The sequence below is a fragment of the Trichechus manatus genome, unplaced genomic scaffold (assembly GCF_000243295.1).
Source record: "Trichechus manatus latirostris isolate Lorelei unplaced genomic scaffold, TriManLat1.0 scaffold00026, whole genome shotgun sequence".
Lineage (NCBI taxonomy): Eukaryota > Metazoa > Chordata > Mammalia > Sirenia > Trichechidae > Trichechus > Trichechus manatus.
In genome coordinates, this window is record NW_004443962.1 from 12,766,763 (window position 1) to 12,786,036 (window position 19,274).

The 19,274-nt window shown below is 41.7% G+C and overlaps 1 protein-coding gene across 2 annotated transcripts in view; it reads left to right on the plus strand.

Moving 5' to 3' along the window:
* Positions 1 to 19,274, plus strand: part of GPR156 (G protein-coupled receptor 156) — a 99,034-nt gene that overhangs the window by 55,086 nt on the left and 24,674 nt on the right. For both annotated transcript variants that reach the window (XM_004373651.1, XM_012554768.1), the window contains exons 3-4: positions 13,800 to 13,935; positions 14,202 to 14,312. In XM_004373651.1, coding sequence (XP_004373708.1) covers positions 13,800 to 13,935; positions 14,202 to 14,312 — 247 coding nt within the window. The remainder of the gene's footprint in view (positions 1 to 13,799; positions 13,936 to 14,201; positions 14,313 to 19,274) is intronic.

Sequence of the window (19,274 nt, forward strand, 5' to 3'; positions counted from 1 at the left end):
TGGGGCACAGGAAATGGAGGAGAGCCCAGTGGAGATGGTGAAAAGGGAAGAGAATGGAGATTCCTTCCTCGGAGACCATCTAGTAAAACATGGCCCAGGCCTGCTAGCCTCTCTCCAGTCACTGCCGCTCCTGCTCACTTGGGGAGGAGTGAGGACGGGGGTGGTGAGAGAGGGGAAAGCGTCCTCCATAGCAGTTTCCCAAATGCGGAGAGAGGGAGGAAGACCTTTCCTCAATCGGCCTGAGTAAGATAATGGGGAGAATGGAATAAGGGCTTCTCCTTAACAATAGTCACAGAAGGTTAATTGCGTGAACAGTGAAAGATTAGATAGCATAAGAGGTCAGGCTCTGGAATCAAAACCCAAATTCAAATCCTACCTCTGTCACTTACTAGTCATGTGACTTGATCACTTTATTTTTCCCAGCCCCTGCTTCCTTATTTAAAAACAGGAATAATGATACTTCTTGTCTCAGAATTCTGTGAAGATTAGATTAGATATTGTAGAGCACTTAGCAACAGCCTACCAATTGCAGCTGAGTCGATTCCAACCCATGCCAACTCCATATGTTGCAAAGCAGAACTGCATTCCATAGGGTTTCCATGACTGTGACCTTTCAGAAGCAGATCACCAGGCCTTTCTTCTGAGGCACCTCTGGATAGACTTGAACCTCCAACCTTTTGGTTAGTAGCAACACACTTAACTGTTTGTACCACCCAGGGACTCCTAGCAACTGCCTAGCACATATTAAATATGTAATCATTGTTGACTGCTCTTTTACTATTATTCTGTGTATCATTACCATTATCAAAGAAGTAGAAAAAATATATGCTCAGATGATTCTGAAATAATGTGATTTTTTTGATGATTTGAAGGTACTTTAGGACTTCAGACTCATCGTCATATCAGCACTTAGTCCCTATATGTGTAAATTTAGGTAATTTAACTTAAAATTAGTTGTTATTTTATATTGCATCCCTTTTATGTGCTTAGCACTTTAGATAAATAATCTCTAACCTTTACAGCACTCGGTAAATACCATTAACACACAAGTATTGAGGGTAAATACTGTTTTCTCATTTTCAGATGAAGAAACTGCCTCATAGTAGTTGGACAAATGACCCACTGTATACAGCTAGTAAAGTTAGCCAGTCTGATTTCGAAGCCTGTCCTCTTTTCACAGTACCATGTTACCTCAGTATTAATCTACAAAAGCTGCTTCGACACACAGCTTATCTATCAGTTGTTCCTTTTACATCAGACTACAGGACAGAATATCCAACTTGTCACAGCCTAGAACAGACACTTCCAGGCCACCACACTAGACAATGATGGAAACCAAGAAACCAAAGCTGATTGCAGCAAGAATTCAGTGCGGGATTCTAGCCAGTAGGTAAAGCCAGGAATCACAAAGGTAACTCTGCCAAGGTCCAAGATCCAAGCCAGCAATTGGAATCTGAAGGGGCCAGCGGAGCCCAGCTGATGACAGTGCAGGCTCTGTGACTCCAGCAGCCCAAGAGATGGCTGTTGTCTCCGGGGGACTCAAGACTTCCTCCCTGTCTTCTCTTGATTTTTGTTATTAGCTGCAATCGAGTCTGCGCGCAACTTGACTTCATGCGTAACTCCATGCGCAATGGGATTGGACCATTGTGATCCACGGGGTGTTCATTGGCTGATTTTTTGGAAGTAGATCTCCAGACCTTTTCCCCTAGTCCATCTTAGTCTGGAAGACTCCTCTGAAACCTGTCCAGCATCATAGCAACACGCAAGCCTCCACTGACAGATAGATAGTAGCTGCACATGAACTGCATTAGCTGGGAATCAAACCCAAATCTCCCATTGGAGGGTGAGAATTCTACCACTGAACCACCACTGTCCCCTTCCCCTTGATGATATTGCCGACTAAACAGGGCCTTTGAGAATGTTCAGTTGAGGAGGCAGGTGAAAACCCTTAACCCTACCAGTACTACCGCGGGAGGTTAGAAACCAGTGTCAAGAAGACCCCTAGCAGAGGTTTGATGATCAGTAGGATGGACACAGGGGCCCAAGCAGCTGGGATAAATTATGGGGGCAGTGAAGAGGGCCCTGGAGGGAACCAAAGTAGGATATCTGGATTAGTTGTCTCAATGTGGTTCCTATTGGGTTGTAAAACCACATGCAGGTCCCTTCATCTGTAAAATGAGGGAGTCAGATCAGATCACTGGTTTTTCAAGCTGCTTTCCTCAGAAACCTAGGACTCAAATCCTGCCCAGGGCAATTGGTTGGGGACAGAGTGGTGGGGAGCAAGTAGTTCTGCCTTTACAGCTGTCTCCCTTTTGTCTCCTGTAAGCACTGGGTCTCTAAGTTCCGTCTAACTCTAATGATGTATCCAGTGCAACAAACACTTGATAAGCTTCCACTTGGTTCAGGACGCTGTAGGATGTGCTGATGGGTACAAAGCTGAGAAAAACCTAATCCCAGAATCATGAATTCCCAGATTCTGGCCTAGTGGGGACTGATTCCAGCAGCTGGAATTGTTCAAGGTTCTTCTCATATTCCAAGATACAATAAGACCCAAAGTTCTCTCCTTAAACGTGAGGATGAGAAAGAAGGGGAAGAGAGAAAGGAAATTTCCCCAGTATGGCAGGCAAATCTTTTATGCCTCAAAAAGATCAAGTTACATCTCACCTGGTAGATGCTAATATTCTGGTTTAACAGCAGAATCCCTGTGATTGGATGTTTCATGTGGCCAAATGAGCTTGTGCTTTATGCCCTACACAAAATCAGGACATCTGCTCTGCCCTTTTGGAGATGCTACAAGTCTCCTGGTAGGGACTGCCTGAGGCCCTCTCCTGCAGCTAAGAGGAAAAAGGAAGTTGATGTCACTGCCTCGTAAATTCTAACGCATGCCTACAACCTCCCTAGGGTCTTAAATTCTATGAGAGGAAAGAATTTTTTGTATTTCTAGTGTTTTTTCCACTGGCATTTAAAATATATTACAATTGCACGAGACACAAAAAAAATGTATTTGGAAGCTAATTTTTTAAATCAATATAGAGTATAGCCATAATGCTCCCAATTGAAGCTACACAAGCTTCCTTTCCAGTAGGGGTGCCCTTTAGAGATTTTTGGTTTTTGTTATAACCAGCTAATCTTGAGTCTGTCAGTGTGCTTTTTCACTACCATTCCTCAACATGAGCAGTTATAATGAGGAAATGGTTATTTGGTCTTTGTCTTAGGCTGGGTTCTCTAGAGAAGCAAAACCAGTGAAGCGTGTGTATATATATACAGAGAGAGAGAGAGAGGGATTTATATCAAGGAAATGTCTCACATGGTTGTAAAGGCTGGAATATCCAAAGTCCATAGGTCAGGCTGGAGGCTTCTCCTGACTCACATAGCTGCAAGGGCTGACGAACCCAAGATTGGCAGGTAAACTGCTAGCTCAAGTCCCAAGAACCAGACAGAGGTCAGATGAGGAGCCAGCTACAGGATCCAGAGCAAGCAAAAACCAATGAGCTTTGCCAGAAAGTCCACATGTATAGGATGCAGGCCACACCCCCAAGGAAACTCCCTTTCAACTGATTGGCTGCTCATAGCAGATCTTATCACATAATGATCACATTATATGAGATCTCATTAGGGAGGTGATTATATCATTACATAGCTGCTAAACTACATCATAACTGCCAAACCACTGAGATCGTGACCTAGCCCAGTTGACACACGATCTTAACCATCACAGTCTTACATCTAAATTTCTATATTTCAGCTTTTAAAATATTTTCAAGAATGCATATTTTGATGCTTGTTGTTAGTTGCCACCAAGTCACCTCCAACTTATGGTGGTCTTATGTATAACAGAATGAAACACTGCCTGGTCCTGTGCCAGCTTCACGATCATTGCTATGTTCGAGTCCATTGTTCTAGCCACTGTGCCAATCCATCTCACTGAGGGCATCCTTCATCTTCACTGACCCTCCACTTTACCAACCATGATGTCCTTTTCTAGCGATTGGTCTTTCTTGATGACATATCCAAAGTAAGTGAGCCAAAGTCTTGCCATACTTGCTTCTAAGGAGCATTTTGTTTGTATTTCTTCTAAGACTGGTTTGTTCATTCTTCTGGCAGTCCACGGTAGGCCTGTGTATAGTCCAGAACAACTATGAATTCTGAAATTTATGTGGAGATTTACATATTTAATGTAATGTCTATAATATACATGTTTATATACACAGATTTTAAGTGGCCCAACAGACACTGAGAAAACAACTGCCAATGTTAAATTAAAATTTTATTCTGTTTTGAAAGAGAAAAAGAAAGAATAAGAAAATCGTCTTTGCAGTGAAAAGGTTAGAAACCAGGGAGGTGGCGTTCTAATGAGCTGAGGACAGAGATTACATCTCATTTGCCTTCCTATCTCCAGTTCTTGATACCTTGACAAGTAGATCTTTAGGAATTGCTGAATTAATGTTTGACACATGAAGATCATTAAAAAGATAATGTACTGGGGACATGGAGATCATCTGCTAAAAGGAAATTTGGGGGCAAGAGATTTAGCAAGTTTACACTTGCACTTAATAGCTAAATATTTTATTTGATTGATTAGTTGGGATGTAATTCTACCGCATCTCTGTTAACCAGGTCAGCCTGTTGTTTCTGGTTAAAGCAGAGAGCCAGAAATGCAAACTGTGACTAACTTATTAATAAGCCAATGAAAGGGGGAAGAAGAAACTCGCCTCTGGAATAACTTGAGAAGGGAAGAGCCAGAAGGGACCTTAGATTTCTTCAGATCCAACCACTGCTGACCATTTAACTATTCCGCAGGCAGATGTCTTTGTTCTTTCAGTTCCTTTCCAGCTTCATCCCCTGCAGGGCTGCACTGACAGAATAGTGGGAAAGGGGCTCACTCTCTCCGTGTAAAACAGAGCTATGCAAGCACTCATGGCTACAGGAAAGCAGGCTGATTTAGAGGCTGGGCCCACCCAGGACAAGCGGCAGTGCCGAGTGTTCTGGCTCAGGACAAAACATAATTTACTGACTGCAAGAATGTGGAAAGAAGGCATGCTTCCTAGCCCAGCTGCAAGCAGGAAATCAATCCAAGATCAGCAGGCTCTGAAACCACGGGGTAGGATGCATGTTAACCTCTGATGCAGATGTCAGCTGGAGTCTGTAATCTGTGTGGTCTGAAGATGAGGTCTCATCCATCAATTGCTCGACAAGGGCTGTCATCATGTCACTGGACCAGCCTGGCCCTCAACATGTGATGGAAAAGACATATTGGACAAAAGCATTTCCTGGGGGAATTCTCCAGGAGGAATTTAGCCAATGGAAAGGGATCTTTCCAGTGGCCTGATTTCATTGGAGACAAGTGAACACATATGTGTGTGTGCATTTGTGAATACACCCATCCCCATGATGCTGTGCTTTTCTAGAAACAAAGAGAATGGGAGAGCAAAAAGCTTCACAAGCATTCTGTTAGGATCCTGTCTCTCAGTTATTTTTAGACCCTCTTCAGCACCAGCTGAGAGAGGAAGCAAAGGAGGGTCTTACCCAGACAACAAGGTTTATCAGTGAGTGTCTGAGGCATGGAGATTTGCCAAGTGGTCACAACCCAGCATCTATGGAAGTTTACAGCATTCAGAGCCCGCAAAGGCTCTCTTACCTTTTTGTGTTCAGTAGTGCCAGGGAGTTCTCAGCCATTCCAGGAGGGACCAAGGGGATCCCTGGGGCCCCTACAGTTACCCAGAATGGCTGTGGTCCTCTAAACCTCCAATGTTACTTCCTGAGGCAGTACAGAAAGTTTAAGCTGACAATCTAAAATTTCTCTTGTCTTAACACACAGGCATTGAACCAGCTCTTGACTCTCCCCCAACTGGCAGTGATCTCTGGCCAGGGACACTTTAGAGCCAGTAGGCACACCTGCCTCACACTCATCCTTCCACCTAATAAAGAAGAGCTTTGCCAGGGAAAAATGAGATTGGGGAAGGGGACAAAAAAGAAGAAAATATAGGCCTTATATATATATATATATATCCATTAATGAATTCACTCACTCATTGGTTGATCCAACAAATGGTTACGGAACACCGTGTTCCAAAGACTGTGCTAGGGACTGAAGTAACAGCCTGGTTTTTGAGGTATAGAAACTGTGTCTAGTGGGACAAACATAAAAAGCTGGTAATATAATGGGACAACTATTGACACACATATACACAGGGATTTTATAAGAACACAGAGGAGGGCATTGAATCTAGACTGCAGGCGTCATCCAGACAGATACGTGCTCTTATTTCTTTGAATCCAATGAGCTGAGTCACTCACGAAGAACATATTAAGAGGTTTCTCATACAACAAATGAAAAGATAGACTAGTGGCACAGTGACTTGGCTGATAGACGTTGAAGACCATCAGTTTTGGTAGCAACAATCTGCAAGGTTGTGTAATTTTCTCAACTTCCTGGATATGAAAGCCGACAATGGGTTATAAAATTGATCCGAGTTTTTTTGGGCAGTTGCAAAAAGGTTTGTTTGGAAAGAAATTGGATGTTGTTGAGAGAACAGTTCAGATGATCAACCACGAGTTTGTAGTTAGGTAGAAAAAAAAAGAGGCCAGTAGGAGGCTGATAGACTGCAAGGAAGTGAAAGGACCAAGAAACTGGAGGTCTGTATACCATTACAGAGCAGACGTGTTAGGAGTTAAGTGTGAGAGGGCTAGAAGGATAAGAAACTCGATCATTCATTCATTTATTCGTCAAATATTTACTGAGTACCTTCAAAGTGCCAGGTAGTGTTTCAGTACTGGGAGTACCTCATGAACAATTCTAATCTGGAGGAGAAGACAATAAACAATAATAATAAACAAGTAGATTATGTAATGTGTTAGAAGGTAATAAGTACTATTGTGGTTGTGGGGAAGTTGTAGAATAAAGCAGGATAGGAAGGATTTGGAATGCTGGAGAAAGGGTGTAATTTTAAACGGGGTTGTCATCATAGCCATGTTGAAAAGATAACGTTTCAGCAAAGACTTGAAAGGAGAGAGGGAATGAGCTATGCAGACATGAGGGTTAAAAGCTGCTTCAAAGCTCTGAAGTGTGCGAGTGTGTCTTAGTCATCTAGTGCGTCTTAGTCATCTAGTGCTGCTGCAACAGAAATACCACAGGTGGATGGTTTTAACAAAGAGAAATTTATTTCTTCACGGTAAAGTAGGCTAGAAGTCCAAATTCAGGGCATCAGCTCCAGGGGAAGGCTTTTTCTCTCTGTTGGCCTTCTCATCAGTGTTCCTCCGGACTAGGAGCTTCTCCACGCGGGTACCCCGGTCCAAAGGACGCACTTCCGGCACTGCTTACTTGATAGTATGAGGTGCCCCTGTCTCACTGCTCTCTTCTGTCTTTTATATCTCAAGAGACTGCCTCAGGACACAATCCAATCTTGTAAATTGAGTCCTCCCTCACTAACATAACTGCCGCCCATTCTCCCTCATTAACATCACAGAGGCAGGATTTACAACACATAGGAAAATCACACAGTACCAGGAATCATGGCCCAGCCAAACTGATACACACATTTTGCGGGGGACATAATTCATTCCATGACAGAGTGCCTGATGTTTTCAAGGAACAGCAAGGAGGCCTGTGAGGTTAAAGTGGAGTGGGCAACAGGAAGAAGTAGGAAATATGTGAAGATATAATGGAAACCAAATGTGTAAGCCTTGTAGACCCTGGTAAGGACTCCGGCTTTTCCTCTGAGTGAGACGGAGAACCTTTGCAGGTTTTTGAGCAGAGACATGCCATGATGTGATTTATCTTTAATGGCTCACTCTGGGTGCTATGTTGAAAATAGACTTTAAGAGGGCTCAGGGTAGAAGTAGGGAAACCAGCTAGGAGGCTATTGCAATAATCCAGATGAGAAATTCTGATGATTTTGATCAAGGTGGTGGCAGCAGAGGTGGGGAGCAGTTGGATTCTGGATATATATTGAGGATAGAGCCAACAGGATTTTATGACAGATTGGATGTGGGTGGTGAGCAACAGTCAAGGATGACCCCAAGGTTTTTGGTCCAAGCAACTGGCAAGATGGAGTTACCATTTTCTGAACTGAGGAAGACTGGGAAGAACAAGTTCGAGGCGGAAGACTAGGAGCTAAATTTTGGACAGATTGTGGTCTGACAGTGCGATGTTGGTGTTTAAAATTTCTGAGGTGGACTGACCAGGATCACAACAGAGTGTTCTGGACAGAGCTGGAGAAGGATGTAGAACAAAATTCTAACACACACAAAAAAGACCAGATTTACTGCCCTGGAAGAGACTGGAGAAACCCCAAGGGTATGGCCCCCAGACGCCCTTTTAGCTCAGTGGTGAAGTCATATCCGAGGCTCACCATTCAGCCAGGGATTGGACAGCCCCATAAAACAAAACGGGACTAATGAGGCACAGCAGTCCAGGGACAAGCACTAGAAGGCAGAAGGGGACAGGAAAGCTGGTGATAGGGAACCCAAGGTTGAGTAAGGACAGTGTTGACATGTAGTGGAGTTGTTAACCATTGTCATAGGGCAACATGTATACTAACTGTTTAATGAGAAACTATTTTGTTCTGTAAACCTTCATCTAAAGTGAGAATAGCAGCACAACTGGAAGAACGTAATTGATGTCACTGAACTGTGCATGTAGAAATTTTTGAAATGGTATATCTTTGGCAATGTATATTTTCACCAAAAAATAAAAATAAAAAAGGTCGAGAAGGGAGAGGGGTGACATGTCGTGGGGTTGTTAACCAATGTCATAAAACAATATGTGTACTGACTGTTTAATGAGAAACTATTTGTTCTGTAAACCTTCACCTAAAGTACAATAAAAAAAAAATTTTGAAGTGGAACAACTCTGAATAATGATAAGACCCAGGAGTGGCCCTTGGGAGAGTGTTTGAAGTGGAATAAAGTGAAGTCATTATGATTAAAGAATTTAAAACTCTGAAGATTGAAAAGGTAGTGAAATTGCAGAGCAAGGTGAGATTTTGGTGGCCCAGCCTGCTCTAACTCTTACGATGTTGTTGTTGTTAAGTACCATTAAGTCAATTTTCAACTCATAGTGACCCCATGTGACAGAGTAGAACTTCCCCATAGGGTTTCCTAGGCTGTAATCTTTATGGGAGCAGATCGCCAGGTCTTTCTCTCACGGAGCTGCTGGGTGGGTCTGAACCTCAAACCTTCTGATTAGCAACCAAGAGCTTAACCATTGCATCACGAAGGCTCCTGCCCTTATGATACAGAGTTTGAATATAACAGTTAGAGGTCACACAAACATTAGTTTAATGTGTGCAGAATTTGCACTGGGTTCAGATTTTGAACCTAATATATTATAAATAAGCAAGATAGCAAAAAAAAGTCAGATTTGCTGAAACATACCAGATAACATTATGATAAAGCTGTTTGGAGTTTATCCAGATGAGATAAATTTATGCTCCCATTGTAGCATGGATCAAAAACAGAGGATTGAAAAAGAAAGTCAATAAATGTTCACATTGTAAATCTTAATTGTTTTATTAAAACGCTTTTTGGAAAGACATTCATATACGGTTTTAAAAATGTTAAAGCTCAGTGATACCATGTGTCATGGATTGAATTATGTCCCCCAAAAAATGTGTGTATGATTTGGCTGGGCCATGATTGCCGGTATTGTATGATTTTCCTCTATGTTGTAAATCCTGCCTCTGTGATGCTAATGAGGGAGGATGGGTGGCAGTTGTGTTAGTGAGGCAGGACTCAATTTACAAGACTGGATTGTGTCCTGAGGCAATCTCTTGAGATAGAAAAGACAGAAGTTAGCAGTGAGACAGGGGCACCTCATACTATCAGGAAAGCAGTGCCGGGAGCAGAGTGCGTCCTTTGGTCCGGGGTCCTTGCGTGGAGAAGCTCCTAGTCGGGGGAACACCGAAGAGAAGAAGGCCGACAGAGAGAAAAAGGCTTCCCCTGGAGCTGATGCCCTGAATTTGGACTTTTAGCCTACTTTAACTGTGAGGATATAAACTTCTCTTCGTTAAAACCATCCACTTGTGGTATTTCTGTTATAGCACCACTAGATGACTAAGACACCATGTGTATCATGTAGCATTCTAGAAAGCATGGCCCTGTAACATCTTACTAAAGTTTTCTAATAGTCACACAAGCCAAGAATTACCTTCTTGCCCCCTTCTCAAGCCACGTTACCAGAAGGAGACCTTAACCATCATTGAGAAGAAACCACAGGATGGCCAGCCAATCCTCCATAATTCCAAACACAATAAACCTCTGAGTTTAGAAACCAGCATTTGACAACCCAACCAAAAACCAAACCCATTGCTGTCAAGTCGATTCTGACTCATAGCGACCCTGTAGGACAGAGTAGAACTGCCCCATAGAGTTTCCAAGGAGCAACAAAGATTTTTAAAATGTCTTACCTGTGAGCTGGTGGATGTCCCTTAAGCATTTTAATTCATTACAGACTATTGAAATGATAATCAAGGTTTATACAGACTCTGCAGATATAGACAGATACTTTATTTATATGTATTGAAACGTTACCTGAGAATGGAAAAATCAAGAGAGCCTTACATTGCCCATCAATAAATGAAAAAGAAAAGATAATGACATCACTATATAAGCCTTTTCCTTTTTTTAAAAAAATCTCACCTTGTTTCTCACTGCCAGTAATCCAGTCAAGGCTTTTATCTAGTCATAAATGTAACACAACTAGTCTAGATGGCATGGCTGTTTATAATTAAGTATATAATATACTGCTCTGTGGAAGGTATGTGGGTTTGTGGTTGATTAAAGTATTCAGAATGCATAAGCTTTATCTTTTAGTTCAATAGAAAAATATAAATGACATGGGTGGTTGAATTCCTACCAAAGTGGCAAAGACACTCCCCAGATGTACATAATTCACCTGCTGAATCAGTGATGATTCACCCCCCAGCGACTTCACAGGTGGCAAACGAAATAAGCACATCCACCATTCACTTTTTTTTTTTAGGGGTGAGGGAGTAAGTTTTCAGTAACATTGTTCAGAAAAAATACCCAAATATGCATATGCAAGTCCATAAAATGTCCATTTGAAAAACGCACTCACATCAGTGTCTCAGATACAAAGGCTATGTAATGTACATTTTGTCAGATACAATGATGAAATTGAGTCGTCCTAAGCTAAATCAGGAGGGGAGGAATTCTAAATCTGCAGTACTCAAAGGAGACTTGGATATACAGGGCTGTTCAAATCAAACGGGCCCAGAGAAGAGTTGAGAAGGAGGCCTGCCCATCAGCAATCTAGACAACACAGATGTGCGGCCGTGAAACCTGGGCACTTGTTCGGTGAGGAGGCCACTGTCAGATATCCATGGCTTCTGTCAAGGAGCTTGTGAGTGCCATGGGGTACGTTGGCCACACTTACTAGGCTTTCAGGAGCCCACCCAAAATGACAGTGGTTAGGTCACTGCCCAAGCTTCTGACTGCACTGAGCGGCCAGTCACAGGCCAGCGGTGCCCTCCTTTCTACATCAGCATCAGCACTGGTCTCGCGTGTGATTACTTTTTTTTTTTTTTAATTGTTGTAATACATTTCAACATTTGTTAAGGTATTACTTTTCTTTTAAAAAAAATGCTTTGTGAAGCCACTGGTTAGCATCGTACTTTTTTCTGTAGTTAATATTTACCACATATTCCCCTGTTTATGTGGCAAGACAAAGAAACTGGGGAAGACTACTCTCCATAAGTCCACAATTTGAAGACGTGGCAAACCCGAATGAAAAGTGGATAGAGAAGCTAGGGCTAGGTCTTAAATTTGGATATGGGAGATGTAATAAGGTAAACAATAAGAAATTGTTATTTATATATGTAGCTTTTTTGCCATGTGATGAAGGTGATGTTTTACAAAAGTAAGTCTAAAGTGCAGAAAGTATTAGGACAGGGAGAAACAGGTGCTACAGAGAGCCAAAGGTTACTCCAGAAATCTAAAAATTAATATTTTGCATCACCTTAGATTTTGCAAAGAGTTTTGGCACACACCTCATTTGACCCTCACAATAACCTGTGGGGTGGATAGGAAAGATGATATCATCCTCATTTTACAGATGAGGAAACAGGGGCCCAGAGGAGTTACATGACTTCCCCAAGCACACAGCTATGAGTGGCAGAGCCAGGATTCAGACCTGTCACAGCCAATTCCAAACTCATTGCCCTTAACGTGATGGTATCCTGGGTAAACGTGGTAACAGGAATGGAAACTGAAAGCAAACTCGTAGACAAATTTTGAAATAAGAAGTGAAAGAACTTGGCAGTTGATTGAGTATAGGTGATAAAGGGAAGAAGGAAAAGTCTGGAAGATGGTGGCAATAATAACATCAGCAGCTAATGTTGGCGACATGCCTACTCGGTGCCATAGTAGCTAAGCAGTTTACTATATTGCCTCACTTAACCTCCAGAACCCTTTGAGTGGGGTATTATTAGTTATTTTACGAGGGAGTGCATAAAAGTTGTTCTCACTTTTAGAGGAAGGGAAAAAAATCAACATTTTTGCTCCAAGACAGGGTAAGTCTCTGTGGTGGCCGTACTTGGGGCATGAGTCTTGGTGTTCCTGTGTATAGAACATAATTACAATGTCAGCCGCAAAGTAATCAAATTGGGCCCATGGTGGTTATGACGTTTGCAAATTCAGCCCTGCCAGGGACATTTGTTTAATGCCTCCTTGGTACTTTGTTATTAAAGTAGGCTGCAGTAGTTAAGAGCTACAGCTGCTGACCAAAAGGTCAGCAGTTCGAATCCATCAGCCACTCCTTGGAAACTCTATGGGGCAGTTCTGCTCTGTCCTATAGGGTTGCTATGAGTTGGAATTGACTCGATGTCAACGGGTTCAAGTGGATGGTTTAGCCTTGGCTCTGGCCTTTAAGGTAGACCAGCAGGTGTGGTAAGCAAGAGGCACAGATAAGAACGCGTTCTTCCTCAGTTTATTTAAAATAAAAGCATAATTAAGTGTAATTATCAATGACTATTAGTATAAATATTACATTTGCGTAGCATGTAATATTTAGACTGTAACTCTCAAATACAATTACATTCCTTTGTAATTATTACTTTTACTTCTTAATTGTTACCAGTCACTGTCCAACGGAGGCCTAGTTTTCCCCTTTGGTTAACCAATTCACACATTTCTACCTTGCCCTGAGCCTCTGTTGATGCCCAGGGTTTGTCTGGCACCCTGATTTTCTAAGTCTCCCTCTGGTCTTTAAACTGCTCTCTAACCTCATTTGAAACTACTGGAGAAAAGACCTTTCCCAAATTTCCTGCTGTCAATCCCTGCTTCCTCTTTTTCTCTTGGTCAGGTAGGGGAGGAAAACAATTTGCGTATCAACTAAAGTTGATGATAAAGTATATGAAAAGAAAACCCAAACCTTTTTCCAACTAGTAGTTTACCTTACAGCTCACTTCTAAAAGCTCCAAACTGTCTCTCTAGGTATCTACTTGATGGTTATTTATTCACTAAGCTGCATATATTTGTCCTTAGCAACTGTAGACCTCATGGATAAAAGCCTAACTCTTCTCCGATACCACCTGTTTTTAAGAAGTCAGGCTTCTCTTAAAAGACTTGGAGTTACATAAGAAAGAAGTACCAGAATTTAGTTCTTTTTGAAAGTAAATATAAAGAAATCATAACAAGTTTTTAACCCAGGGCTGTAAAGTGGTTTCTTCCCAGTGGTCCTTCTCTGAAGTTGCGATGGAGATTTTTGGGGGTGGGGAAGTTCTGTCCACACCCTAAACAAGGGGTCATGCTGTAAGGTCCATCTTCCTGATTGCGTCTAGGATCGTGAAGATGTCCAGTCCCAATCTGAACATTGTGACCTTACTGGGCAGTTGTCTGACTTACAGTAGTGCTTACCTCTTTGGAATTCAAGATCAAGATGTGTTAGTGGGAAGCTCAATGGAAACTCTCATTCAGGTAGGTAAAGTTTTAAAATTTTCGTTTGCATGTCCTATTATAATGTTAAAGTTTTGACAAGTTTTTAAATCGGCTGCTCCTGTGGGTGGTGGTTACCTTTATCTTCTGTGTGGGCACATTCGGAGGAGCTCTCCGGAATGCTTAGACACTGAGGTCCATATCTACCCTGTGCTCTCTGTAGGACTGAGGCTTTGCAGATCAGAATGCGTGGAAAGCCAACAAAGATTCCTCACATGACTCTTGCTTCTATCCACTTGCACCTGTAGGTAAGACTGTCCATGCTGTGCATTGGGACCTCCTTGGTATTTGGCCCCATTCTGGGGAAGAGCTGGAGACTTTATAAGGTGTTTACCCAGAGGGTCCCGGACAAGAGAGTGGTGAGTAGACAGCAAGTGCACAATGCTTGACTGTAGACAGCAGCTCCACTATTTATTAAAAGCTAGAGAAGCCTGGCCCCTTTTGCATTTGAAATTTCTTCTCCTCACTTCAAAACTTGGAGTTATGTGGCTTCAGAAACCTCCAGGCCTGGAAGGCTGTGTCTCAGTGCTACTGCGAGGTAAGTCTTTGAACATGGGCTCTGCTTCATGTGCATCCCAGGTCCTAGCACTACTCTGGCACCATTGTGAGGGGGAGCAGGATGCCCAGAGGGACCATAGCTTGGCACAGGTGTGAGCTGGAAGTGGAGGAAGGGACAGTGACTACAGAGAAGCCATCTATTTCCCTCACCAGGGCCCAATTCTTTTCCACATAGAAGGCCATTCCCTGTACCTAGAAGGATGTGTCTGGAGCAGTGAGCAAGGAAAAGCACACCCATTCAGCAGATAGAATCAACCCGAGAAGTTATGTGGCAGCCAGATCACCTACATGTCCCTGACATATCAGATGTCATCTCAATCACATTCTCACATTTTATCAGGTTTCCTAATAGGGCTTTCTGAACCTGAAAGCCCAATCATCAACCTCGTTGGCTGTAGGCCCTGCACAGACCCAATATATCATTCAGTTGTAAGTTTAGTTCTGTGGAATGATGGGATGTTTTTTAAGCAAACGTTACTGAATGATGCTGAATATTTATCAAATCCTCAGCTGAGAGTAACCATGTGTATAAAGATAGCCTAAAGAACAAGCAATTCATCTATCCTAGAACAGTGAACCCTTGTTTAAAAAATAGCTTTATTGAGGTAAAATTGACATGCAATGAACTATACATATTTAAAGTATATGATTTGATAAGTTTTGACACATAGATATACCCAGGAAGCTATCACCACAATCAAGATAATGAACATATCTATCACCCCTAAAAGTTTCCTCATGCCCCTTTTTAATCTCTCTCTCTCTTATCCAATCTTTGCATTTCTTTCCGTTCCCCAGGAAGCCATTGGTTTGCTTTCTGTCATGGTAGATTAGTTTGTATTTTCCATAATTTTATATAAATGTCATCATACAATATGTACTTTTTTTGTCTTTTTTTTTGTAGCTTCTTTTACTCAGCCTAATTTGTGATTCATCCATGTTGTTGTGTACATCAGTAGTTCATTCCTTGCTGTTACTGAATAGTGTTCCACTGATGGCTATAGTTTTTGTGTATCCATTTAGCTGTTGATAGATATTCGGGTTGTTTCCAATTAGCTATTACAGATAAAGCTTCTGTGAACATTCATGTACAAGTCTTTTATAGACATACCCTTTCATTTCTCCTGAGTATAAAAACTAAGAGTGGAATGAATGGATCCTATGGTAGGTGTATGTTTAACTTTTTAAGAAACTATTTTCGAAAGTGGTTTTGCCATTTATGTTCCCACCAGCAGTGTATGAGAGTTCCATTTCCTCCTTGCCAACACTTGATTTGGTCAGTCTTTTTAGCTGTCTAATAGTTGTGTCCACCATGTGTCTGTTAGTTTGTTGTACTGTGGTGTCATGCATGTTGCTGTGATACTGGAAGCTTTGCCACCGGTATTTCAAATACCAGCAGAGTCACCCTTGGTTGGTAGATTTCAGTGGAGCTTCCAGACTAAGAAAGACTAGGAAGAAGGACTTGGCAGTCTACTTCTGAAAAAATTGGCCAGTGAAAACCTTATGAATAATAGCGGAACATTGTCTGAAATGGCGCTGGAAGATGAGCCCCTCAGGTTGGAAGGAAGTCAAAATATGACTGGGGAAGAGCTGCCTCCTCAAACTAGAGTTGATCTTAATGATGTGGATGGAGTCGAGCTTTTGGGATCTTCATTTGCTGATGTGGCATGACTCAAAATGTGAAGAAACAGCTGCAAACACCCATTAATAATCAGAATGTGGAATGTACAAAGCATGAATCTAGGAAAATTGGAAGTTAAAATAAAATAAAATGCATAAACATTGATGTCCTAGGCATTAGGGAGATAGAGTTAGAAAACCAAAAGGGAAGAACACACTTGGCATTTCTCAAGCTGAAATAACTGAAGAAAAAATTCAAGCCTCGAGTTGCAATATTCAAGGATTCTACAGGGAAACTATTAAATGACACAGCAAGCATCAAAAGAAGATGGAAGGACTACACAGAGTCACTATACCAAAAAGAACTGGTCAGCATTCATCCATTTCAGGAGGTAGCATATGATCAGGAACCGATGGTACTGAAGGAAGAGGTCCAAGCTGCGCTGTAAGCACTGGCAAAAATCATGGTTCCAGGAATTGACAGAATACCAGCTGAGATGTTTCAACAAACATCTGGAAGTGTTCACTTGTGTATGCCAAGAAATTTGGAATACAGCTACCTGGCCAACTGACTGGAAGAGATCCATATTTATGCCTATTCCAAAGAAAGGTTATCCAACTGAATGCCGAAATTATCAAACAAAATCATTAATTAATATCACATGCAAGTAAAATTTTGCTGAAGATCATTCAAAGGCGGCCGCAGTGGTCATCAACAGGGAACTGCCAGAAATTCAAACCAGATTCAGGGGAGGACATAGAACCAGGGATATCATTGCTGATGTCAGATGAATCCTGGCTGAAAGCAGAGAATACCATAAAGATGTTTATCTGTGTTTTATTGACTATGCAAAGGCATTCAACTATGTGGATCATAACAAATTATGGATAACATTGTGAAGAATGGGAATTTCAGAACACTTAATTGTGCTTATGAGGAACCTGTACATGTATCAAGAGACAGCTGAACAGAACAAGGGGATACTACATAGTTTAAAGTTAGAAAAAGTGTGCATCAGGGTTGTATCCTTTCACCATACTTATTCAATCTGTATGCTGAGCAAATAATCCCAGAAGCTGCACTATACAAAGAAGAATGGGGCATTACGATTGGAGGAAGACTCATTAACAATCTCCGTTATGCAGAAGACACAAACTTGCTTGCTGAAAGCGAAGAGGACTTGAAGCACTTACTGATGACGATCAAAGACTACATCCCTCAATATGGATTATACCTCAACCTAAAGAAAACAAAAGTCCTCACAACTGGACCAATAAGCAACATGATGATAAATGGAGAAAAGATTGAAGTTGTCAAGGATTCCATTTTACTTGGATCCACAATCAACACCCACGGAATCAGCAGTCAAGAAATCAAACAACGCATTGCATTGGGCAAATATGTTGCAAAAGACCTCTTCAAAATGTTAAAAAGCAAAGACGTCACTTTGAAGACTAAGGTGGGCCCGACCCAAGCCATGGTGTTTTCAGTCGCTTCATATGCATGCGAAAGCTGGACGATGAATAAGGAAGACTGAAGAAGAATTGACGCCTTTGAATTATGGTGTTGGCAAAGAATATTGAATATACCATGGACTGCCAAAAGAATAAACAAATCTGTCTTGGAAGAAGTACAGCCAGAATTCTCCTTAGAAGTGAGGATGGTGAGACTTGGTCTTAGATACTTCAGACATGTTATCAGGAGGGACCAGACGCTGGAGAAGGACATCATGCTTGGTAAAGTAGAGGTTCAGCAAAAAAGAGGAAGACTCTCAACGAGATGTATTGACATAGTGGCTGCAACAATGGGCTCAAGCATAACAACGATGGTGAGGATGGCGCAGGACCAGGCAGTATTTCATTCTGTTGTACATAAGGTCGCTATGAGTTGGAACTGACTCGACAGCACTTAACAACAACAACACTGAGCTGAATGGGACTGGTATTGGCCATTTTGAATCAGACAATCACATGGTCTACTATGCCGGGAATGACAAATTGAAGAGGAACAGTGTCGCATTCATCATCAAAAAGAACATTTCAAGATCTATCCAGAAGTACAGTGCTGCAGTGATAGGATAATATCCCTACGCCTACAAGGAAGACCAGCTAATATGACTATTATTCAAATTTACACACCATCCACTAAGGCCAAAGATGAAGAAATGGAAGATTTTTACCAACTTCTGCAGTCTGAAATTGATCAAACATGCAATCAAGATGCATTGATAATTACTGGTGATTGGAATTCAAAAGTTGAAAACAAAGAAGGATTGGTAGTTGGAAAATACAGCCTTGGTGACAGAAATGACACCAGAGATCGAATGATAGAATTTTACAAGACCAAGGACTTCTTCATTGCAAATACCTTTTTCAACAACATAAACAGTGACTATACATGTGGATCTCACCAGATGGAATACACAGGAATCAAATCAACCACATCTGTGGAAAGAGATGATGGAGAAGCTCAATGTCATCTGTCAGAACAAGGCCGGGGCTGATTGTGGAACAGACCATCAATTGCTCGTATGCAAGTTCAAGGTGAAGTTGAAGAAAATTAGAACAAGCCCGTGAGAGACAAAGTACAACCTTGGGCATATCCTATCTGAATTTAGAGACCTTTTCAAGAATAGATTTGATGCATTGAACACTAATGACCGAAGGCCAGATGAGTTGTGGAATGACATCAAGGACATCATACATGAAGAAAGCAAGTGGTCATTAAAAAGACAGCAAAGAAGGAAAAGACAAAAATGGATGTCAGAAGAGACTCAGAATGTTACTCCTGAACATAGAGTAGCTAAAGCGAAAGGAAGAAATGATGAAGTAAAAGAGCCGAACAGAAGATTCCAAAGGGTGGCTCAAGAAGACAAAGTAAAGTATTATGATGAAATGTGCAAAGACCTGGAGTTAGAAAGCCAAAAGGGAAGAACATACTTGGCATTTCTCAAGCTGAAAGAACTGAAGAAAAAATTGAAACCTCGAATGGCAATATTGAAGGATTCTACAGGGAAAATATTACACAACGCAGGAAGCATCAAAAGAAGATGGAGGGAATACACAGAGTCACTATACCAAAAAGAATTGGTTGACGTTCAACCATTTCAGGAGGTACCATATGATCAAGAATCGGTGGTACT